This window comes from Carlito syrichta, unplaced genomic scaffold, assembly GCF_000164805.1.
Source record: "Carlito syrichta isolate Samal-C Ts95f unplaced genomic scaffold, Tarsius_syrichta-2.0.1 Scaffold302336, whole genome shotgun sequence".
Taxonomy (NCBI): domain Eukaryota; kingdom Metazoa; phylum Chordata; class Mammalia; order Primates; family Tarsiidae; genus Carlito; species Carlito syrichta.
In genome coordinates, this window is record NW_007246432.1 from 86,227 (window position 1) to 110,646 (window position 24,420).

General features: G+C 44.2%; 2 protein-coding genes across 3 annotated transcripts in view; one reads left to right on the top strand and one right to left on the bottom strand.

Annotated features, from left to right (window-relative positions):
- Positions 1–23,342, bottom strand: part of ZCCHC17 (zinc finger CCHC-type containing 17) — a 68,817-nt gene extending 45,475 nt beyond the window's left edge. Inside the window, exons 1-3 of the mRNA XM_021711521.1 lie at positions 23,266–23,342; positions 14,229–14,348; positions 5,857–5,914 (exon numbers count right to left, since the gene is read on the bottom strand). Of these exons, the coding sequence (XP_021567196.1) occupies positions 5,857–5,914; positions 14,229–14,294 (124 nt within the window). The 5' untranslated portion in view covers positions 14,295–14,348; positions 23,266–23,342. The remainder of the gene's footprint in view (positions 1–5,856; positions 5,915–14,228; positions 14,349–23,265) is intronic.
- Positions 23,343–23,528: 186 nt separating this feature from the next.
- The window catches only part of SNRNP40 (small nuclear ribonucleoprotein U5 subunit 40), a 45,899-nt gene continuing 45,007 nt past the window's right edge, over positions 23,529–24,420 (top strand). For both annotated transcript variants that reach the window (XM_008056383.1, XM_021711520.1), the window contains exon 1: positions 23,529–23,730. In XM_008056383.1, the coding sequence (XP_008054574.1) occupies positions 23,587–23,730 (144 nt within the window). In that variant the 5' untranslated portion in view covers positions 23,529–23,586. The remainder of the gene's footprint in view (positions 23,731–24,420) is intronic.

The following is a 24,420-nucleotide window of genomic DNA, read 5'->3' on the forward strand; positions in this document are numbered from 1 at the left end:
CTCAAAAAAAAAAAAAAAAAAGAATGCATCTATGGGTGAAATAGTAAGAAGGAAAAGAAGTTTTTGTGCTGGTTTTGCTGTCCCATTTCAAACTGCAAAAGATACATTCCAGGTGCGGTGGCTCAAATCTGTAATCCCAGCACTTCCGGAGGCAAAGGCGAAAGCACTGCCTGAGCTCAGAAGTTCAAGAGTAGCCTGAGCAACACGGCAAATGATAAATTCGGCAACATAATAAATCACAAAAACTAGCCGGGCATGGTGGTGTGTGTCTGTAGTTCCAGCTATTTGGAAGCTGAGGCAGATGGAATGTTGAAGCCTAGCAGGTCAAGGCTGAGGTAGCCCTGAGCGTGCCACTGCACTCCAGCTTGGGTGACAGACTTAGACTTCAAGTCAATTAAACAATCAATTACTAAAACTGAATTGTTTGCTTCTGGAACTTTCCACTTAATATTTTCAGACCTCATTGACCTAGGATAACTGAAACCATAAAATGGAAGCCTGGCTGGGCACGGTGGCTCATGCCTGTAACCCCAGCACTTTGGGAGACTGAGACAGGAGAATCACTTGAGACCAGGAATTCAAAACCAGCCTGGACAACAAAGTGAGACCCCATCTCTACAAACAAACAAACAAATTAGCCAGGCATGGTGATGTGCACCTGTGGCCCCAGCTACTCAGAACTGAGTCTAGGAGGTTGAGGCAGAGGAGGAAGAAGAGGAGGAGGAGGAAGAGGAGAAAGAGAAAGAAGGAGTAGTAACTTTTGGCTTTGAAAGAAAGAAAAATTAAAAATGAAGTCATGGATGGACTATTATAACATGTTTTCCTGAGTTCTGTAAACCAATCTGGCAAAGTCTCAAACTTAAAGAGGGACTCATGGGATTTACAGCTGCTTGGTCAGAAAGACAAGTGGCCCAGAAATTAAGACTGGCATCTGAATGGGGGCAATCTTGTGGGACTGAGTCCCCTTAACTTGTAAGATCTGATGCTAACTCTAGGAAGATAATGTCAGAATTGAATTGAATTGAATTGAACACCCAATTGATGTCTGGAGAATTGGCTGGTGTCAGAAAACAACCAGAAAAGAGACAGAACACGCTCATCATTACAAAAAGTTCTACTGGACAACTCTATGTTGGGGGGGGAATCTAGTTTAGATTTGAATACTAGGAAAGGATCTTCAATTCAGTAGTGGCTAAAGAATTCTGAGAACAGAAGTCTGGGAAACTAACTCAAATTAGAGTCCACCTTCCTGAATCAAAGATGTTACGATCTAATCAGACCATCATTTCCTAATTCAATCCTTTCAGGGTGAGATTTAATAATCTTTCCTCTTTACAGGCAGAAAAGCTAAGATACACTGTAAGTCAATTGCTCAAGTTATCCAATAAACCTACAGAAGATCCCACCTAATTATTTAGCTCCCTGAGCTTTCCCTCCGAGGCTTATCTCAGCACAGCTGAGATTCAGCTGCTAGACTGAATCTGCTAGACTGACAGATTCACTTGTCAGCTGTCAGCCACAATCAGAGGCATCACCTGATAGTATATGGATACAAGCGAGTTGAAGACTACTAACTCCAGGAAGGCCACAGGCCTTTAATCCCCTCCCAGTGCCCAAAGTGTCACATAAATGGCCAATAAGAATGGGATTTCCAAGCCAGGCTCGGTGGCTCAGCCTGTAATCCCACGCCTTGGGAGGCTGAAATGAGTGGATTGCCTGAGCCCGCGGGTTCAAGACCCACCTGGGCAACTTAGCGAGACCTCATCCCTACAATAAATTAAAAAAAAAAAAATTAGCCGGGCATGGTAGCACGCGCCTGTAATTCCAGCTACTTGGAAGGCTGAGGCGGAAGGATTGCCGGAGCCCAGCAGGTTGAGGCTGTGGTGGCAGGGAGCGTGCCACTGCACTCCAGCCTGGGCGCCAGAGTGAGACTTCAACTCAAAAAAAAAAATGAATGGGATTTCCAGGCACTGGTGCCATGGCAAGCACACTAATAAGAAAATCTGTCCTCAAACAGAAAGAGGTGCATGCACTATGGGGTAGGGATGAGTTCCACCTCATTAAATCCCAGTCAACATAAAATGAGAAACTTGATTACAGACTGCTGACTGCCAACTTGAAAACAACTGGTAAGCCATTCCTAACGCAAAGGTGCAATTTGCAGAACAGTAGTCTCCAAGGCTACAGGCATGGCTTTATTATCCAAAGATTAGCTGTTGGGCTTTTTAAATAAAAAAACTTAAAAAGGAAAAAACATACATAAAGGAATACATATAAATGCTTTAAAAGGGTGGAGGAGGGGCATGCTATACAAACTCTTCTGCAGCATATTTTAAATTTTTCATCTTGGACATCTTTCCCTGTAATTTTTTTTGAGTTGAAGTCTCACTCTGTCACCCAAGCTGGAATGCAGTGGCACGTTCATAGCTCAGGAGATGCTTCTGCCTCAGCCTTCCAAGTAGCGGGAACTACAGGCAAGAGCCACCACACCCAGCTAATTTTTTGATTTATTGTAGAGATGAGGACTTACCAAGTTGCCCAGGTTGGTCTCAAACACCTGTACTCAGGCAATCCTCTTGACTTGGCCTCCCAAAGTGCTGGGATTACAGGCCTGAGCCACTGTACCTGGCCTTGTGTTTTTAAATATAGAGACAGGGTCTCACTCTGTTGCTCAGGTTTGAGTACAGTGGCATGATCATAGCTCACTATAGACTCTTTCTCGCTATGTCACCCATGCTGGTCTTGAACTCCTGGCCTCAAATGATCCTCCTGCCTCAGCTTCCCAAGTAGCCAGGATTATAGGCATTCACCACCACTCCAGGTTCATTTTAGTAAACTAATTATCTACCCTGTTTCATTTATTCTAAGATGCACTTTCTTTTCCTCTTACTTTTAACACCTCTAAAATTAGAATGTGTCTTATAATCAATGGTATCTTACAAATGCTATCAGTCAGATAGCAGTGTGATGGAATTGTGTGAAAAACCTTTCACTGCTTCTTTCTAGTAAAATTAAGCATCAGTGTTTTAGAACTACAGTTAGCATTCCTTTTAACACCTGCATAGTCCATAGCACAGATGTACATAATTTATCTAATTCTCTACTGTACACTAAATTCCCGGAAGAATTACTGGATTAAAAGATAAGTACATTAAATATGTTAATAAGCACTACCAATGTCTGTGACAATTTATGCCCCTTGATAGAGAATAAAAATGCTCATTTCCAACACTGGATAGTAATAGCGATCCTTTAAAATATTCATTAACCTCAAAAATTTTAGGAGTGTTTTATTTATTTATTTATTTTTATTTTTATTTTTTTGAGTTGAAGTCCCACTCTGCCGCCCAGACTGGAGGTGCAATGGCCGCTCCCGGCCACCGCAACCTCGACCTGCTGGGCTCCGGCGATCCTTCCACTCAGCCTTCCAAGTAGCTGGAATTACAGGTGCACGCTACTACACCCGGTTAATTTTTTAATTTATTGTAGAGATGAGGTCTCGCCAAGTTGCCCAGGCGGGTCTCGAACCCGCGGGCTCAGGCAATCCACTCACCTTGGCCTCCCAAAAGCTCAGAATTACAGGCTGAGCCACCGAGCCTGGCCTAGGAGTGCTTTAAAAAACTTTTTAAAGTTTTTGAAATAACTGTAGATTCATATACACTGAAATACACATATTTGCATATTTACCCAGTTTTCTCCAATGGTAACATTTTGCAAAACTATAGTACACGATCAAAAACAGGATGCTGGCATTGATACTATGGTATAAGAAATATATATTTGGTCTTTGTCACTAGCTCCTAGTACAGAGTATCTTATACCCTTGGAAATTCCTGAGTGATAGGTGCATCTTCTGTTATTCACAAGTCCCCTTTCCAGGGTCAAGATTCCAGGAAAAGAGACTGGAAATTGAGCTCAATCACTAATGGCTAATGATTTAATCAATCATGCCTGTGTAACAGAGTCTCTATAATCCTCCCCCACCCCGCAAGCAATAGAATTTGGAGAGTTGGTGAACATATCCATGTGCCAGGAAGGTGGCACACCCAACTCCACAGGTACAGAAGATCTATGCTCAGAACTCTTCCGGCCTCACTCTGTGTACCTTCTCATCCAATTGTTCATTTTTATTATTTATATTAAGTATAGCATTTTTCTGAGCTCTGTGAGTTATTCTGGCAAATTACCCACCCTGGGGGCAGGATATGGGAACCCCTAAAACTGTAGCCAAGTCAGACAGAAGTGTGGATAACCTTAGAACTTGATACTTGGGACTGGCATCTGAAGTGAGGGCAGTTTTGTAGGACTGAGCTCTTAAATCCGTGGAATCTGACACTAAATACCTAAGACATCTAGTTGACACTAAACTACCTTAGACATCTAGTTGATGTTGGAGAATCGAAGAACTGAAGAACTGGTAGTTGAAGGAAAAAATAACCCACCAGATCTTGTTCAGATTTCCCCAGTTTTATTTATAGTCATTTGTGTTTGTGCATGTACCTGTATGTATTTAGTTCCATGTAATTTTACCACATGTATAAGTTCATGCATCCACCACCACAGTCAAGATACAGAAGAAGGCAGGGTACAGTGACTCAGTGCTTTGGGAGACTGAGATGAGAGGATTGCTTGAGCCCAGGAGTTCGAGTGTAGCCTGGGCAACATAGTGAGACCCTGACTCTACAAAAACATTAGCCAGGTGTGGTGGTATGTCCCAGCTACTCAGGAGGCTGAGTTAGAAGGACTGCCTGAGTCCAGGAAGTCAAGACTGCGCTAAGCCATGATCATGCCAAATACACTCCATCCTGGGAAACAGAGACAGACCCCCAACTAAAAAAAGCAAACAAACCTGTCTTTTCTCTTTAACACAATTGTTTTAAGAAATAAGTAAGATTACAGATGTGAAAGGGAAAGTCACACTTTATATTAGCTGAGACTGAGGCTTCCAATCCTAATACAGAGAACTTTAATAATTTGGGATGGATCATGTAGGGCATTACTTATTCCTAAATGTTCAACAGATGCCTATATGTTTATTAATAGAAAATGTAAAACATTATATATATGTATTATATATATATATATGTATTTGTACCGGTTATAATATTATTTCTTTTTTTTTTTTTTACTTGGAAGGCTGAGGCAGAAGGATCACCGGAGACTAGCAGATAATATTATTTCTATTCCATGTGCCATATACTAGTAAACTCACATCAGCCTCAGAGAGAAGCTTGCCCTCCCCAAAATCCTATGTCCACAGAGGTCTAATGACTTGCCTAGGGTTGCAGGTGAAGTCTAGGGAGCAGCTGCTTTTAGAAGTGAACCCAATTAGTTATATCCTAGTTCACCTCCCAAGTCAGAGAGCACCATTAACTTCTTTTTTTTTTTGGAAATTGGAGTTTTACTCTGTCGCCCAGACTGGAGTGCAGTCCCAGCCATTGTAGCTTCGCCCTGCTGGGCTCCAGCAATCCTTCCACCTCAGCCTTCCAAGTAGCTGGAACTACAGGCACACACTACCATGCCCAGCTAATTTTTGATTTATTATAGAGACGAGGTCTTGCCAAGTTGCCCAGGCGGGACTCAAACCCGTGGGCTCAGGCAATCCACTTACCTCAGCCTCCCAAAGTGCTGGGATTATACGCTGAGCCACCGAGCCCAGCCAACCATTAACTTCTAAGTTAAGACCTGTCTGCTAAAAATGAACTGTCATCACTTGTCTGTATTCACAGCTATACACTAAAAACAAAACAAACAAAAAACTTCTGTCTGAAAAATGTAGAGCCTATAACTTAGTATGTTGTGGGGGTGACACCAGAGAGTGGAATGGGATAGCTGAATTCCAAGTTATAGGAATACCTTGCTTCCGACAGCCTGGGATTTTGATAAAGGCTCCATAGTCTGTCACCATAGCAACCTAAAATGAAAAAAAAAAAAATCAATGTCACACAAATGAGAATCTTTCTTCCATAGAATATAACCTAGTCTCTTCAAATTTCTACTTGGTATTGATTGCCTCTGTCTGCTACAAAACTGCCAAAAATGATGCTTTGTCAAACATCCTTTCTGTTCTTTTTGAAATTTAGGGTGACAGGTATGTGTGTACACATTAAAAACATTGGTGAGATTCAAGTGTTGTCACTTGCTGTGATGGTACTGAGGAATACCCAAATCCCATACCTATTAAAATCACCAAAGGAGCTTCATGAACAAAAGGAATATACAGTAGAAAACCAGGTATTGATATACAGCAAAAAATCAGGTATTGATATCAGCAAAGGAACTTCATAAACAAAAGGAACTAACAGCAAAAAACAAGGTAATAAAGTTACACTTTATATTAGCTGAGACTGAGGCTTCCAATCCCAATACAGAGAACTTTAATAATTTGGGATGGATCACGTAGGGCGTCCCTTATTCCAAAACTTCAAATCAAACCAGACCATGCAGCCTATTATATTTCATTCCAAATCTGAGTCTTGGGTTTTAGCAAGACAATTAGATAAAAAGTGAATACACAGCTGGGCTCGGTGGCTCAGCCTATAATCCTGCGCCTTTGGGAAGCTGAGGTGAGTGGATTGCCTGAGCCCGAGGGTTTGAGACCCACCTGGGCAGGTGAGACCTCATCTCTACAATAAATCAAAAAATCAGCCGGGCATGGTAATGCATGCCTGTAATTCCGGTTACTCGGAAGGCTGAGGCGGAAGGATCGCCGGAGCCCAGCAGGTCGAGGCTGCGGTGGCTGGGAGCGGCCACTGTACTCCAGTCTGGGCGACAGAGTGAGACTCCAACTCAAAAAAAAGTGAATACACAGACATCTGAAAGACCTGAAAAGATGTAATCAGAGAGAAAAAGAGTTGTCCCTAAGTATTTGCAGAGTTGATTAAAGATGTAGAAGTTAGAGGCTTGATGGCTCTATATAATAGGCTGCCAAGTCAGGCTCAGTGGCTCAGCCTGTAATCCCCGCGCTTTGGGAGGCCAAGGTGAGTGAATTGCCTGAGCCCGCGGGTTTGAGATCCACCTGGGCAACTTGGCGAGACCTCATCTCTACAATAAATCAAAAAATTAGCCAGGCGTGGTAGTGCGCGCCTATAGTTCCAGCTACTTGGAAGGCTGAGGCGGAAGGATCGCCAGAGCCCAGCAGGTCGAGGCTGTGGTGGCTGGGAGCAGTCACTGCACTCCAGTCTGGGCGACAGAGTGAGACTCCAACTCAAAAAAAACACACAAAAAAAAGGCTGCCAATAAATGTTAGTGATGAAAGGCCCAGAACCTTTAACAGATAAATCATTAACCTAGGTTCGAGCTTCCCCCTATATCTATAACCTAGCACACCCGATTCCATATCTGTGGACTGGGGTAATGTCACTACACACTGAATTTACCACGGAATTTATTATTTATAAAATACTCAATACAATCTTACTTATATAAACTTTAGTCTTTCAGTGCCTTTAAATAGTAGCTTCATCTTGGGCAATACTGTTTCACTTTCACCATACTAAAAAAAGAGGACTGAATAAGACAATCCCTGCTGCACTGCTATTCACTTATCTAAATACTAAATGCAAAGCATTATTCAAATTGCTTCACAGAATCCTCACGTCACTGTATGAAGTTGTCACCATTATTCCCATTTAATAGACGACAAAATGATGCATGAAGAAATTAAGTAATTTACTCAAGGTCCAAAGCTAAAAAATAGCAGAGCTGGAATTTGAACCCAGAGAGTTTTAACATTAGAGCCGGACAGGGGTTTTTTTAACTATAAAATTCTAATGACCAAAAGGCATGTGATATCGGATATCCTCTGCTTCAGGCAACAATTTTAGGAAGCATATACGAGGAGGGAGCCAAAACACCCAGAATTATCTTTTGGAGGGCCCCTTGTAGTACAGGCTTCCCCTGTGAAGTAAGTATTCTAGGAATCCATGCATCAGAGTACCAGCCAGTGTTGTTGTGAGAGACGATTTATGGAAAAAATATCCCGAGTTGTGGCAAACGGATGACTGGTTCTTCCACTATGACAATGTACACCACGCTGAGCGTTCAGCAATTTTTGAACAAAAATGGCATGACCTCCGGGCCCTACCCTCCCTATTCACCCTATCTCGCCCTGAGTGACTTTTTTTTGTTTCCCAGAATTAAACAAGTCCTCAAAGGGAAATATTTTGCCAATGTGGAAGAGGTGAAACAAAAAACAGCATTAGCACTAAAAGGCATCAAAACTAATGAGTTCACAAACTGTTTTGAGCAGTGGAAAAAGCATCTCCATAGGTGTGTATATCATCAAATGGAGAGTACTTTGAAGGTTATTAAAGTTTAAACATGTAAGAATAAATACACAATTTTTTAAGTTTTTTTTTTTTGAATTGGAGTCTCACTCTGTCACTCAGGCTGGAAGGCAGTAGCACTCTCCTGGCCACCACAGGCTCAACCTGCTGGGCTCAGGCAATCCTTCTGCCTCAGCCTTCCAAGTAGCTGGAACTACAGGTGCATGCCACTACATCCAGGTAATTTTTTTTTTTTTTTTTGTAGTGATAAGATCTCACCAAGTTGCCGTGGGTCTCAAACCCACAGGCTCTGGCAATCCTCTTACCTCAGCCTCCCAAAGTGCTGGGATTATAGGTGTGAGGCACCATGCCCAGCCAAGAATATACAATTTTTTTATAAATAAATTCTGGGGTTTTTTTTGGGTCCCTCTCATACAGTAAATTCCTATGTTGCAGATCAGGAGAAACGGTATAGGAGCAGATAGGCACTGTGGTGCACACTCCAAGTACCAGCTACTTGAGAGGCTAAGGTGGGAGGACCACATGAGACTAGTCTGGGCAACACAAAGAGATCCCATCACTAAAAAAAAAAAAAAAAAAAAAACCTCTTAAACATAAATAAATAAATAATTTTTAAAAAGCAGTATAGGTAAAGACAGAGCACAGGCTTTAGAGTGAAAGATGTAGCTTCTAGCCGGGCTCGGTGGCTCAGCCTGTAATCCCATGCCTTGGGAGGCTGAGGTGGGTGGATTGCCTGAGCCTGCGGGTTCGAGACCCGCCTGGGCAACTTGGTGAGACCTCATCTCTACAATAAATCAAAAAATTAGCCGGGCGTGGTAGCGTGCGCCTGTAGTTCCAGCTACTCGGAAGGCTGAGGTGGAAGGATCGCCAGAGCCCAGCAGGTTGAGGCTGCGGCGGCCGGGAGCAGCCACTACACTCCAGTCTGGGTGACAGAGTGAGACTACAACTAAAAAAAAAAAAAAAAAAAAAAAGAAAGATGTGGCTTCTAATTCCAGCTCTGCCATTTCCTGCCTGTGGGATCTTGAACACAACTTGCCTTTTGGGGTCTAATCTCCCATTGTATTCTCTTTGCTACAGCAAGATAACAAACAATGTACGTAAAGTGCCTGGCATTGGTATCTGGAACATAATGTACACTGAATAAACAATGCTTTTTGTAAATTACAGTCTAAGACACTGAAGCACAAAAAGATTAGTGGCTGGTAGAAAGGCATACAACTACCTTAGAAAAGAGCTAGGGACAGAACGTGGGTCCCTTGACTCCTTGGTCCAGGACCTTCTACTTCACCAAATATCATCACTACTCTCTTCAATGTTAGGATGGAAATAAAAACTTTCATTCTCTTCACTTTTCAATAAGGATACTGGAGAGAAGCACTTGAACTAACTCTCCAAGACAAAGCATGAAGAAGAATGGATTCTGAACCAAAAGTTCTAAACTCCTGTTTTATACTGATGAACATGCTATGCTAGGGTAGGGACCAGAGCATCCCAAAGAAATAGTACAATCACTCAGATACTTAAAAGCAAGGAAAAGTAGGAGCCAAAGGAACGAGATTAGAGATTAACTGATCCAATTCTGTCATTTTTCAAATGAAGAAAGTGAAGACCAGAGACACAAAGTGCTTCCCCAAGTTTACAAAGCAATTTGCTCTGTTTTTAAAAAGAGAGTCACGGCCGGGCTCGCTGGCTCAGCCTGTAATCCCACGCCTTTGGGAGGCTGAGGTGAGTGGATTGCCTGAGCCCGCAGGTTCGAGACCCGCCTGGGCAGCAAGACCTCATCTCTACAACAAATCAAAAAATCAGCCGGGCATGGTAGCGCATGCCTGTAATTCTGGCTACTCGGAAGGCTGAGATGGAAGGATCGCCAGAGCCCAGCAGGCGAGGCTGCAGTGGCCGGGAGCGGCCACTGCACTCCAGTCTGGGCGACTGAGTGAGACTCCAACTGAAAAAAAAAAAAAAAAAGAGAGTCACATAGCCGAGCATGGTGGTTCACTCATGTGATCCCAGCACTTTGGGAGGCTGAGGACAAAGGATTGCCTGAGCCCAGGAGTTTAAGACCAGACCGGGCAACTTGGCGAGACTTCATCTCTACAATAAATCAAAAAATTAGCCAGGTGTGGTGGTGTATGCCTGTGGTTCCAACTACTTGGAAGGCTGAAGTGAAAGGATCACCTGTGCCCAGCAGGTCGAGGATGCAGTGGCAATGAGTGTGCCACTGCACTCCAGCCTGGGTGACAGTGAGACTTTGACTCAAAAAAGAAAAAAAAAGAACAGAAAAGAAGGCCACATAAAAAAGACAAGTTTTTAAAGTTTCTTTAAAATAAAAGCAAATTCCTTCTTTCTGGACTGAGTGATGGCACTTCGACTGGCTTTTGTTCCAGTGTTCTAAAAAGAGGGCTGAAAAGTCTTATATTGTATAACAACATTATTAAAGAGTATAATAATCTAACAAATTTAAAAGTACCATCTGGAAATTGGAACCCAAATCACCTTGCTGTTGTAAATGAAGACAATCTCACTTTTCAATCCCAAAGCTCCAGTGCCACATTATAGTCTTTAGAGGTAATGTAACAGACCTTAATTTGGCCTCTCCCAAAAGGGAAGGTTAATGTGCTCCAGAATGAATGCACTCAACTGTTCAGTTAGGAAAAGGCATTCTTTCCTATTTCCAGCACCAGGTGTTTCCATCACTGTATCTCCTAGGGTGCAGTCAGAGTTGAATTAATAGGATGACACCTGCCATAGATAATCACATAGTTTGCCTAGTATCCCAAGAATAATTAGTCAAATTGCTCAGGGAAAAAAAATTCAGTAACTATCTCAACTTAATTCAAGACTTGGTAAAATGAATTTCCCATCTTCAAATTATAGGTGGCACTGGCCTTGAAACTTGTTATCTGTACAATGTAAATGAGGAATTTGAGGCTCAGAGACATAAGTTACTCATCCAAAGTCACAAAGTTAGAAAGTAGCACAGCCAGGTAAAGTACAACTATTTCTTTCTTTTTTTGTTTCTTTTTAAACTTCTAGTCCAATGCTATTTCTACCTTACCAACACCAATCTCTCCTCAGCATTTCTTTGGCAATGATAAGCCTAAACCAAATCCAAACTCCCATTGCTATGCTTACCATACCATGCTTAATGGACTCTGCCACCAAGATGCCTCTCAGAGGATGAGATAAGAATGAATATTGGTTTCTTTTTTTTTTTTTTTTGAGTTGGAGTCTCACTCTGTTGCCCAGGCTGGAGTGCAGAGGCAACCTCATAGACACCACAGCCTTGACCTGCTGGGCTCAAGCGATCCTTCTGCCTCAGGATTCTAAGTAGTTGGAACCACAGGCATGTGCCACCATGCCTGGCTGATTTTTTCATTTATTGTAGAGACAAGGTCGCGCCATATTGCTCAGGCTGGTCTCAAACATCTGCCTCCCAAAGTGCTGGGATTACAGGTGTGAGCTACCGTGCCCAGCAGCTTCTCAGCTATTTAATCATTGCACCCCACATCCCTGCTGAGCCCGCCAAGAGAAAAAGTGACAATCTCAAGGATTGCACAGTAAGTATAAGAGCAGGGACTTGAATCTGGATTCTGTCTCAATACAAAGCCTTGGCTCTGTAAACCAATACAATGCTTTCTCTCTCAAAAGTTCATCATTCATTCAGTCATCAAAAATGTATCAAGCACCTACTATTTCCTACCCATTCACCTAAGATTAAGATAAACAGATACACAACAAAATAGAAGTCTGTCTTCATAGAGCTTAGTGTCTTGTGAGGAAGACAGACATTAAAGCAATACATAATTAAATACAGAGTGAACTTATTTATTTATAATGGGTAAAAAAAAAATCTGAGGATACAACATTAGGACTGAGACTTAAAGGACAGACAAGATAGCCGGGCTCGGTGGCTCAGCCTGTAATCCCGTGCCTTTGGGAGGCTGAGGTGAGTGGATTGCCTGAGCCCGCGGGTTTGAGACCCGCCTGGGCAGTGAGACCTCATCTCTACAATAAATCAAAAAATCAGCCGGGCGTGGTAGCGCACGCCTGTAGTTCCAGCTACTTGGAAAGCTGAGGCGGAAGGATCGCCGGAGCCCAGCAGGTCGAGGCTGCGGTGGCTGGGAGCGGCCACTGCACTCCAGTCTGGGCGACAGAGTGAGACTCCAACTCAAAAAAGAAAAAAAGAGAAAAAAAAAGGATAGACAAGATGATGGAAAACTACAGTCTTATTCCATTCCTGCTGCTGTAACAAAATACCATAAATTGGATAATATACAATAGAAATGTATTTCTCACAGTTCTGGAGTCTGGAATGTGCAAGTTCAAGGTGCCAGCAGATTCGGTGTCTGATAAGGACTTGCTCTCTGCCTCCAAAATGGCACCTTGTTGCTATGTCCTCTGGAGGAGAAAAACACTGTGTACATACATGGCAGAAGGAATGGAAGGGCCAGGTAACTCTCTTCAGTCTTTTTTACAAGGGAACTGATAACATTCATGATGACAGAGCCCTTATGACTTAATCACTTCCCAATTAATACCTCTTAATACCACCATATTAGGAATTAAGGTTCAACATAAATTATAGAATTCTCCAAAATTCATGTTACACCTCAATCCCCAATGCAATGGTATCAAGAGGTGGGGCCTTTAGGAGGTGATTAGGACATGAGGGCTCTGCCCTCATGAATGGAGTAGAGCCTAATAAAAGGGTTTGAAGGGACAAGTTCATGCCTTCCATCCCTTCCATCATAAAAGGACACAGATTTGTTCCTTTCAGAGGATGCAGCACCAAGGTATAATCTTGGAAGCAGAGAGCAGCCCTTACCAGATACCAAATCTGCTGGCAACTTGATCTTAGATGTCCAAGCTTCCAGAACTATGAGAAATAAATTTCTGTTCTTTATAAATTATGCATCTCAGGTATTTTGTTACAGCAGCACAGACTAAAACAAACAGCATGTACAAAAGTCCTGAAAAGAAAGCAGGAGCTTAAAATACTCAGAACTGTAAGGAGGCCAGCATGTCTGAACTATGAGCAGGGTAGAACAAACAACACCGTCAGAGCAGATCAGAAAGAGGCTACAACAGAAGTAGGGGTCCCAGGCAGGGTGAGGTGGCTCACGCCTGTAATCCTAACACTTTGGGAGGCCAAGGTGCGAGGATCGTCCCATTAATTCATTCATGAATAAATTAGAACTTGGGAGGCCAAAGCGAGGAGACTGCTTGAGCCCAGGAGTTCAAGATCAGCTTGGACAACACAGCAAGAACTTGTCTCTACAAAAAATAGAATTAGCCAAGCATGGTGGGCACATGCCTATAGTCCCAGCTACTCAGAAAGGAGAGGTAGAAGGATCTCCCGAGCCCAGGAAATCAAGGCTGCAGTGAGCTGTGATCACACCACTGCCCTCTAGCCTGGGCGACAGAGTAAGACCCTGACACAAAAAAACAAAAACAAACAAGCCAGGCGAGGTGGTTCACACTTGTAATCCCAGCACTTTGGGAGGCAGAGGCAAGAGGACTGCCTGGGTCCAGAGGATTGAGACCAGCCTGGGCAACATGGCAAGACCTCGTCTCTACAACAAATAAAAAATTAGCCAGGCATGGTAGCACGTGACTATAGTTCCAGCTACATGGAAGGCTGAGGCAGAAGAAATCATCCAAACCAAGCAGGTTGAGGCTGTGGTGGCCATGAGTGTGCCACTGTACTCCAGCTTGGGTGACAGTGAGATTTGGACTCAAATTAGAGATGCTGTGAGGTATTCAAATGAAGACGTCAAGTATGTAATTAAATATCTGCATCATAGAGGTAGTCAGATGCTTCACTAGTACTTCACACTTAAACTGTAATGCTGAAGATACTCTCAAGTAGACAAGAGCATCAAACACAGTTGCTTTTCACACTCAATCTAATCTTAACATTAAAAGCACAAAAGAACATACCTCTCCTTGGAAAATAGTGTAGAGAGCAGGCAAGTTTTCCATGGTCTCAGGCCTTCCTGAATTCATCCTTAATGTTCTATGGTTCCTCCATTTCTCTTCCGCTGTATTAATTCAAATGTCCTGTTACAAAGAAATTAGACAGACAACAATTAGAGATATCTGCATTAAAGAAGAAATGAATATGCAGATAGCACACAGCTGGCCTCTACAAAATAATACCACAGGATTTAATACCATATACTTTTTTTTCTTTTTTGAGTTGGAGTCTCACTCTGTCGCCCAGACTGGAGTGCAGTGGCGGCTCCCAGCCATCGCAGGCTCGACCTGCTGGGCTCCGGTGATCCTTCTGCCTCAGTCTTCCAAGTAGCCGGAATTACAGGCATGTGCTACCATGCCTGGCTGATTTTTTGATTTATTGTAGAGACAAGGTCTTGCCAAGTTGTCTAGTCTGGTTTCGAACCCTTGAACTCAGACAATCCTCTAGCCTCAGCCTCCCAAAGAGTCGAGATTAAAGGTATGAGCCACCACGCCCAACCAATTCAAGTTTATTTATTTTTATTTATTTTGAGTTGGAGTCTCACTGTTGCCCAGGCTGGAGTGCAGTGGCACACTCACAACCACCGCAGCCTCAACCTACTAGGCTCAGGCGATCTTTCCACCTTAGCCTTTCAAGTAGTTGGAATTACAGGTGCGCACCACTACATCCAGCTTATTTTTTGATTTATTGTAGCGATGAGGTCTTATCAAGTTGCCCAGCTGGTCTCGAACCCCTGAGCTCTGACAATCCTCTTACCTTGGCCTTCCAAAGTGCTGGAATTATAGGCTTGAGCCATTATGCCTGGCCCACGTTTATTTTTAAAAAGTCAACTCTGAAATATCTATGTCACAGGCAGGCATGTGCCTCATGTTTGTAATCCCAACACTTTGAAATGGGAAGACTGCTTGAGCCCAGGAGTTTGGAACCTGCCTGAAAAACACAGCAAGACTCTGTCAATACAATGTTTTGTTTGTTTAGTTGGTTTTTTGAGTCAGGGTCTCACTCTTGCCTAGACTTGAATGCAGTGTGGCACAATCACAGCTCACTGTAGCCTCGACCTCCTGGGCTCAAGCAATCCTCCTGCCTCAGCCTCCTAAGTAACTGGAACTACAGACATGCATCACCAAGCTCAGCTAATTTTTTCCTATTTTTTGTAGAGACGGCATCTCATTTTGTTGCACAGGCTGCCCTCAAGAATCCTCCCACCTCGGCCTCCCAAAGTGCTAGGATTATAGGTGTAAGCCACCATGACTGACCTCTTTTTTTTTTTTGTTTGAGTCAGAGTCTCACTATGTTGCCCAGGTTGGAGTGCAGTGGCACACTCACGGCTACTACAGCCTCTACCTGCTGGGCTTGGGCAATCCTTCCACCTCAGCCTTCCAAGCACCTGGAACCACAGGCATGCACCACCATGCCCACCTAATTTTTTTATTTATTGTAGAGACGAGGTCTTGCTTAGTTGCCCAGGCTAGTCTCTAACCCTGGACTCAGGTAATCTTCTTGCCTCGGCCTCCCAAAGTGCTGGGATTACACAGCATTACAGGCTTGAGCCACCGTGTCCGGCCTTTTTTTTTTTTTTTAATTAGTCAGGCATGGCGGCATGTGCTTGTAGTCCTAGTTACTCAGGAGGCTGAGGCAGGAGGATCACTTAAGTCCAGAATTTCCAAGGCTATAGTGAGCTATGATAATGCTACTCGACTCTAGCCTGGGCAATAGAGAAAGACTCTATGTCTACAAAATAAAATAATGAAAAATAATGAAAAATATATGAGTCTGCAAAATATATGAGTCCGCCTCTAGAACAATCAACCAGATGTGAGCTTCCATACCAAGGGTGGGGTTAGTAGACCCCCAAAGAAACCAGAGATAGGGGAAATCCAACTCGGAGCAGCTGGGAGGGTAGGGGCCTCTTCTCAATAATTAGGCAGAGGTTGATTACTGCTGATTAACAGGTACCGTCCCACCCTTGGGGTTGGCCATGGTAGCATGGGGAAGTAGGTAAAAATTACTGGAGGGGTACCTACTATAATAGTGTATTCTGCTTTGATCCAGTTTACATATTAAGAGTCAATGTAAGACTTCATTTAGAAAAAAGAAGTTCTGCTACTTAAAAAAAGTGTGTAACACTGACATAGCTATAGTCCAATCAGATAGGACCATATACATACATTTAAAAGAGCCAGTAAATTGGCAAGGATTGAAATACACCATTTGGAATTGTCTTGCAGTAATTCTGAAAGGGCTTCATTTCACTTTAATGTTTTAAACAATTGTGTTATGTAGGGAAGCAACAGGAGACCAATTACTAGTCACTCTCTTCCCAAAACAAGGGTCAGAGCAAGGAAAGTGTGGAGTGGAAGTGGCACGTGCAGTGAGGCAAATGGTGGCCCAGAGTGAGGTCAAAGCCTATGTTAGATGAGGATGGAATCTATAAAGGGGACTACAGTGTTGGAAAGACTGGGGTGATGAGGGCACACACTGGAGCAACCTAGAATGAGTCAGAGCCTCAGTATGAAGAGGTGGGGCCTATGGATCAGAGAGGTAACACAATGTAAATTTTATGACTTAGTTATATTGTAGTTACGTAGGAGAATGTCCTTGTTTGCAGGAAAACTGAAGATGATGGGGCATCAGGTCAGCAATTTAACTCAAATAATTCTGGGGGAAAAATGTTATTTATACATACCTCCATAATTTTGTGATTGTTTCAAAAACACTTTTTAAGTGTGCATGCAATTGGAAAAAAAAAACTCACACATCCCATTCTCCCATCCCAAGCAACGAGAAGTTTAAAGAACAATATCAGATTGGCAAGATACCAGCCGGGTTTGGTGGCTTAGCCTGTAATCCCACGCCTTTGGGAGGCTGAGGTGAGTGGATTGCCTGAGCCCACGGGTTCACAACCCGCCTGGGCAGGCGAGACCTCATCTCTACAATAAATTAAAAAAAAAAAAAAAAAAATTAGCCAGGGGTGGTAGCGCACACCTGTAATTCCGGCTACTCGGAAGGCTGAGGCGGAAGGCTGAGGCGGAAGGATCGCCAGAGCCCAGCAGGTCGAGGCTGCGGTGGCTGGTAGCAGCCACTGCACTCCAGTCTGGGCGAGAGAGTAAGACTCCAACTCAAAAAAAAAAAAAAAAAAAGATTGGCAAGATACTTTACAGACTCTTTGGAACTTCATGATATGTCACCTTACTGATCTAGTCAAGATTTTTGTTGTTACTGTTTTTAAGTTTGTTTGGACTTAGACTTTTTGTTGTTGTTGTTACTTAACAATATTAATTGACTGGGACCCTAAGGGGGTTAAAGGAATTTTAATTTATGTTTAATCTGTGTTAGAACTGAGAGAAGAGTAAGCTAATTTAACATACTGGGATATGAACAAAGACAGAATAATAACTCCAGAGCCTGTATTCTTTTTAAAAAATTTTTTGCCTCATAGCCTTTTAGACAACAGAGACTGCATTCTTTTTTTTTTTTGAGTTGGAGTCTCACTTGTTGCCCAGACTGGAGTGCAGTGGCAAGCTCATAGTCATCACAGCCTTGACCTGCTGAGCTCAGGCGATCCTTCCACTTCGATCTCCCAAAGTGCTGGGATTACAGCTTGAGCCACCATGCCCAGTCCAAGACTGCATTTTTAACCACTATAATACACTGCCTCAAAAATAATTCATGGCAAGGTGCGGTGGTTCATGCCTGTATCTCAGCACTTTGGCATTACACTCCCTTCCATGAATGATTTCTTTCTGGTCCAAGAGTTTGAGACCAGCCTAGGCAAAATAGCAAGATGTCATTTCGCCAGGCGCGGAAGCTCAAGTCTGGAAACCCAGCACTTTGGGAGGCTGAGGAGAAAGGATTGCCTGAGCTCAGGGGTTAGAGACCAGTCTGGGCAACTTGGTAAGACCTCATCTCTACAATAAATCAAAAACTAAGCCAGATGTGGTAACACACACCTGTAGTTCCAGCTACTTGGAAGTCTGAGGAGGAAGGATCATCTGAGTCCAGCAGGTTGAGGATACAGTGGCCGTGAGCGTGCCACTGCACTCTAGCCTGGGCGACAGAGTGAGAATCCCATTTAAAAAAAAAAAAAAGATGGGAGGCTGAGGTGAGTGAACTGCCCAAGCCTGCAGATTCAAGACCCGCCCAGGCAACTTGGCAAGACCTCATCTCTACAATAAATTAAAAAATTAGTCGGGCTTGGTAGCACGCGCCTGTAGTTCTAGCTACTTGGAAGGCTGAGGCGGAAGGATTGCCAGAGCCCAGCAGGTCGAGGCTGCGGTGGCCAGAAGTGTGCCACTGTACTCCAGTCTGGGCAACAGAGTGAGACTCCAACTCAAAAAAAAAAGATGTCATTTCTACCAAAAAAAATTTACCAGGCGTGGTGGTGTGCACTTAAAGTCCCAGCTACTTGGAAGGCTGAGATGGAAGGATCTCCTGAGCCCAGGTGGTTGAGGCTGTGATGAGTTATGATCATGTCACTGCACTCTAGCCTAGGTGATAGAGTGAAACTCAGACTCAAAAATAAAAAGAATTCAGAGTCCATATCTAAATTTTGTAGAGTATGACTCTAACACTAACTATAACTCTAACACTAACATTAGAGGAATCAGTGAGTAGTCAGAAGGATGTCATTCATGGAAGAAGCTAGGATGAGCATGGTCTGGATCCATTCATCCAAACGAAACCAAGGAACATTTCTTATTTGGTTTTGTGTTCCCAGAGCCTGGTATACTACAGGTACTCAGTTTTGTTTGTTTGTTTATTTTAAAGATATGGGATACGATTCAAGATTAGGTATACAAGTGGTCATCATACAGGTAAAGTTTGGTCCTCCCTTTGGTCTCCACTTTGCCTAGCTTGAGATCAGGTACCCTTATTGATGTGGTGTGTTCCCCTTGTTTGTTTTTTTGAATAAGTGACTTGAACCTCACTATGTGCCAAACACAGGTAGAGGAAAAAAAGGGGAATACATACTGGTCTAAAGGATTCAAGAGAAGGAACTAGGTCCCCTGTAATATGCTGGACAGGTCAACAGATGAGAGGCTTTCAAATGCCAAACTGGTGACCTAATCTTTTTCCCTCCCACCAAATTTCTAGAGGGACCATGTTAGATAGATGCTTCTTCCTTTTGAACTTGTCAGGGACCTGTTGAGAAAATGGACAGGGCTGGAAGTAAAGGCTCACACCTGTAATCTCAGCACTCTGGAGGCTGAGAAGGATCACTTGAGCCCAGTACGTTAAGACCAGCCTGGGCAACATACTGAGAACCTATCTCCATAAAAAAATTAAACAATTGGCTGGGCATGATGGCACTCTGCTATAGTCCTAGCTACTTGGGAGGCTGAGGCAGGAGGATTTCTTAAGCCCAGAAGTTTGAGACTGCAGTGAGTCACAATCATGTCACTGCACACCAACCTGGGTGATACAGAGATCCTGTTCCTTTAAAAAAAAAAAAAAAAAAATTCCAGCACTTTGGGAGGCCAAGGTGAGAGGATTGCCTGAGTCCACAGGTTCAAGACCAGCCTAGGCAACACGATGAGACCTTGTCTCTACAATAACATAAAATTAGCCAGGCGTGGTAGTACACACACCTGAAGTTCCAGCTACTTGGAATGCTGAGGTGGAAGGATCACCAGAGCCCAGGAGGTCGATGCTGGGGTGGCCATGAGTATGCCACTGCACTCCAGCCTGGTTGACAGAGTGAGACTCCAACTCAAAAAAAAAAAAAAAAAAAAGAAAATGACACCTGTGCCTTAAGCAACAGTTTTCTCATTTGCAAAATGGGAATAATAATATCCATCTCTTCATGCCCTAACTCAAATTACGGAGATTGAAATCAAATCGTATTTATGGACATTTTTTCCCTCCCTTTCTGGATTGTGAAATTCATGCAAGCATGTCCCTGTTTTGCACATCATCATATCCTTCCTTCCCAAATCTACAGTGCACTCACAGAGCATCAATTCTGTAGTGAAAAAGAGAAGACAGACTGGACACATGGCCCATGCCTATAATTCCAACACTTTGAGAGGCCAAGGTGGGAGGACTGCTTGAGCCCAGGAGTTCTAGACCAGCTTAATCTACATAGCAAGACCTCATCTCTACAAAAAAAAAAAAAAATTAGTCATCTGATCTCAAACCAGGTGAAGTGGGAACCAAAATGAGGCCCAAACTTTACCTGCACAATCATCATTTGTATACCCAACCTTGAATTGTACCCTACATCTTTAAAAAAAAAAATTAGGCCGGGCTCAGTGGCTCAGCCTGTAATCCCAGCACTTTGGGAGGCCGAGGCGAGTGGATTGCCTGAGCCTGTGGGTTCAAGACCCACCTGGGCAAGTTGGCAAGACCTTGTCTCTATAATAAATCAAATAAAAACTAGCCGGACGTGGTAGTGCACACCTATAGTTCTGGCTACTTGGAAGGCTGAGGCAGAAGGATCGCTGGAGCCCAGCAGGTCGAGGCTGTAGTGGCCAGGAGCGTGCCACTGCACTCCACTCTGGGAGACAGAGTGAGACTCCAACTCAAAAAAAAAAAAATTAGTCAAGCTTGGTGGCGTGTGCATCCTAACTACTTGGGAGGCTGAGGCAGAAGGATCACCTGAGCCCAGCAGACTGAGGCTGTGATGAGCCATGATTGTGCCACTGCACTCTAGTCTGGGCCATAGAGTGAGACTCCAACTCACAACAAGGCGGGGGGCAAAATATGCAAATGAGAAAGGTAGTTTCAAATAGTGATAAGTGCTGTGAAGGAATACAGTGTAAAGCACATGGAAATTTACAACTATCTACTAAAATACTGAAGTATTTAACTTTACCCTATATAAACTATTAATTTACCGATTGAATTCAACATTTACCGATTTTATATGCAAAGTTCTGCACTAGGTACTTTATAAGCCTACTTTCTTTCTTATTCTTTTCTTTTTTTTGACTCTGAGTCTCACCCTGTTGCCCAGACTGGAGTATAGTCATACAATCATGGCTACTGCAGCCTCAACCTTCTAGGTTCAGGTGATTCTTCCACCTCAGCCTTCCAAGGAGCTGAACTACAAGTGTGCACCACCACACTCACCTAATTTTTTTTATTTATTGTAGAGACAAGGTCTCACCAAATTGCCCAGGCTGGTCTTGAACCCTTAGGCTCAGGCAATCCTCTTACCTCTGCCTCCCAAAGTGCTGGAATTCTCCTTCTCTTCAAAATCCTATCTTGAAAAATACTGTCTAGATTCACTGCCTCCATTTCCTTGCCTGATTCCTTGCCTCATCTCTGGTTTTTGGTACAATCACACCAACAAAATAACCCTTGTTAAGGTTACCATGACCTCCATGATAGAGCCAACAGATATTTTTCAATTCTCATGTTATTTAAATTCTAGGAGTTTCTATCATAAACCATTCTTTCACTTTTGAAACATTCTTCCAATCTTCCTCTCTAGCTTTCCTTCTGTTTCTCCTATAGCTTCATCCCCTGTTCTTCACATTAAATGTTAGAACTAGTCAAGGTTCTGACTGAGATGAACTTATGTACAACCTATGGCTCAATTATCACATATATTCCCCAATTTATGGTCCCAACACAAATCTCTCTTTCAAGCGCCAAAGTTATTTTTCAAACTGCCTCCTGGATCTCATGAATGCCACCCCCCCCACTAAAAAAAAACAAAAAACTCGGTCTCTAGTCATCTTCTGGTGTACCCTATCTCAGTGAATGGTAACACCATCTATTCAACTACCTAAGCCAGAAACCTGGGAATTATCTTTGAGTTCTCTCTCTTTACTCCTCTCTCTTTATTCAATCCCTCACCAAGTCCTACCCATTTTATGGTATATCTATCTCTAAAACCTGTCCCATTATCTGCAGTTCCACCAATAGGTGAGTCCTTGTTGACATCTCTGACCAGGATTACTGCATTCCCTCCTAAATGGTCTATATACATCCACTAGGGCACCCCTCACCTCAATCTGTTCACACCACTGAACCTGAGGGATCAAGTCCTCTCCTCCACAACACCGCACGGGGGGAAGGGCGCTCAATGATACACCATTTGCTTTAAAGTAGAAGCGGCAAAATCCCACAAGCTCTGACCGCCATCACATCCAGCTTCATCTTGGGCCATACTCCCCTTCATTCTCTTTGTCCCTGCCACATTAGCTCTTTGCGCTTTTAGTCACTTTCCTCCCAACGGCCCAAGGCCTCAGAACATGTTGCCCGTGTGAAGCGCTCTGCCTTCTCCTCCCCACCTGATGGATTAGAACCCTTTCTTTGGCTATCCGCTCAGGCACCTCTTCCTCAGAAAAGCCTTCCTGCCTATTTCAGGCACCCTTAGCATGAGGTATCTCTTCCAGTTAGCACTTCCCATTTATTAGTGAAATCACTGTTCGGCAGGTTCTCCCCACCAAGCTCAAGCTTCCTGAGATCGGGGACCGTGTTTGGTAGCGGGTGCCATTGTGTTTGGTTCACAATGGCTCCCCAGCGCTCTGCACAGTAAACATTAATTGCACGACTGAGGAAATAGCAGGTTCATTGGTATGAGTCTCAAATTTCTCAAACACACCGCGCCCTGGAAGAGGAGTCGGACATTTCCCTCAGCACCGTCTCTCTCAGGAGCACAGGGTGGGTCCTAATAAAAGACTGCAGCGTCAGTGGCAGAAACAAGTCAGTCTCCGCGGTCAAAGGGGGCACCGGTGGAGGCCGGGAGACACAGGCCTTTCTCCCTGGGAACGGCCGGCAATCAATTGGACACACCAAGCGCCGGTTGAAGGGAGGCGACGAGGGCCGCGGGCAGCCGCGGGGACTGGGTCTTGCCGCCAGAGACCCCAAAGCTCTGTTCCTGCCGGAAAGGGAACTCAGACTACCACTTACAAGAGGTGGGGACTCAGGGCCCGCCCCCCGCCCCTTGCTATCAGCACTTTCGGCTGAGAAGGGCAGGCTACGCTGCTCAACCGAGGCGCCGCCTCAAGATTCGGGCAATTACCCACCCCTGCTCCTCCTCATACTCACGCGGCGTCGGCTCCCGCTGTCCCAGTTGCGGTATTGCGCGAAACGCCAAACCAAGTCAGTGCGTTTTCACCCACAAGACCCAGCGCGCCTAGGAGGGACGCCACCTCCAGTCACCAATCCTGGAATCGCACTCTCGTGGCGTCAGAAAGATCTGCCCAATAACAAGAGACTATCTAGAGGGCTGGGCGGAGGGAAATATTGAAAGCCGATTGGTCTTGCCAAGCCGGAAGTTATAGAGGAAGAACTACGTTGGAACCAATTGCGTGTCGCCTGAGGGAGTTGGCGCGGTCAGTGGTGGCGCTGAAGAGACCGGCTGCCGCCATGATAGAACAGCCGAAGCGTAAGGCCCCAGAGTTGCCGCTTGTCCCAGTCAAGCGACAGCGACATGAGTTGCTGTTGGGAGCAGCGGGGTCGGGTCCCGGAGCCGGGCAGCAGCAGGCGACGCCAGGAGCTTTGCTGCAAGCGGTAAGTGAAAAGGCAAGCGGCCTTCGGTCCTCAGCTCATCTTCCTCTCCCTTCAGAACGCTGCTTTGGGTGGCACTGGTCCTTCCCTCTTTGCGAGAGCGGAAAGAGAATCTTACTTGGAGTTAAAGCAGATAAACACAAAAGCGCCCGATATTCTGCCGGTGCGCCGTAAGTGTTCTCCGTTTGACGCCCGCTTGCAGCCTCTCTACTGCCCGTGAGGTAGCATTAGAATTAGAGTTAAGAGCTTTGGGCTCAAAACCGAGACCAGGCTTTCGCATCCTCAGTTCTCCATGGATCCAGCATAGAACGAACATTCAGAAAATTTGTAAAGTGAATGAATGGGTGAGGAAAGAAAGAAGGGAAATGAATGGTATTGTCTCACTTTGGGCAAGTTGCTTTTCCCTTTATTTAACAACTGACTAATAGCTAATATTTGTTAAATCTCGTACACGAAGTTTACGTTAATCTTGGTGACACCGAAGAGTTAGAAACTGTTATTCAATTTTGCCGATGAGCAAACCAACTCTTGTCAAGTAAGTGATAGAAACAGATTTTGAACTGAAAACCATGGTCTTGGCCGGGCTCGGTGGCTCAGCCTGCAATTCCAGCACTTTGGGAGGCCGAGGTGAGAGGATTGCCTGAGCCTGTGGGTTCGAGACCCGCCTGGGCAACTTGGCGAAACCTCATCTCT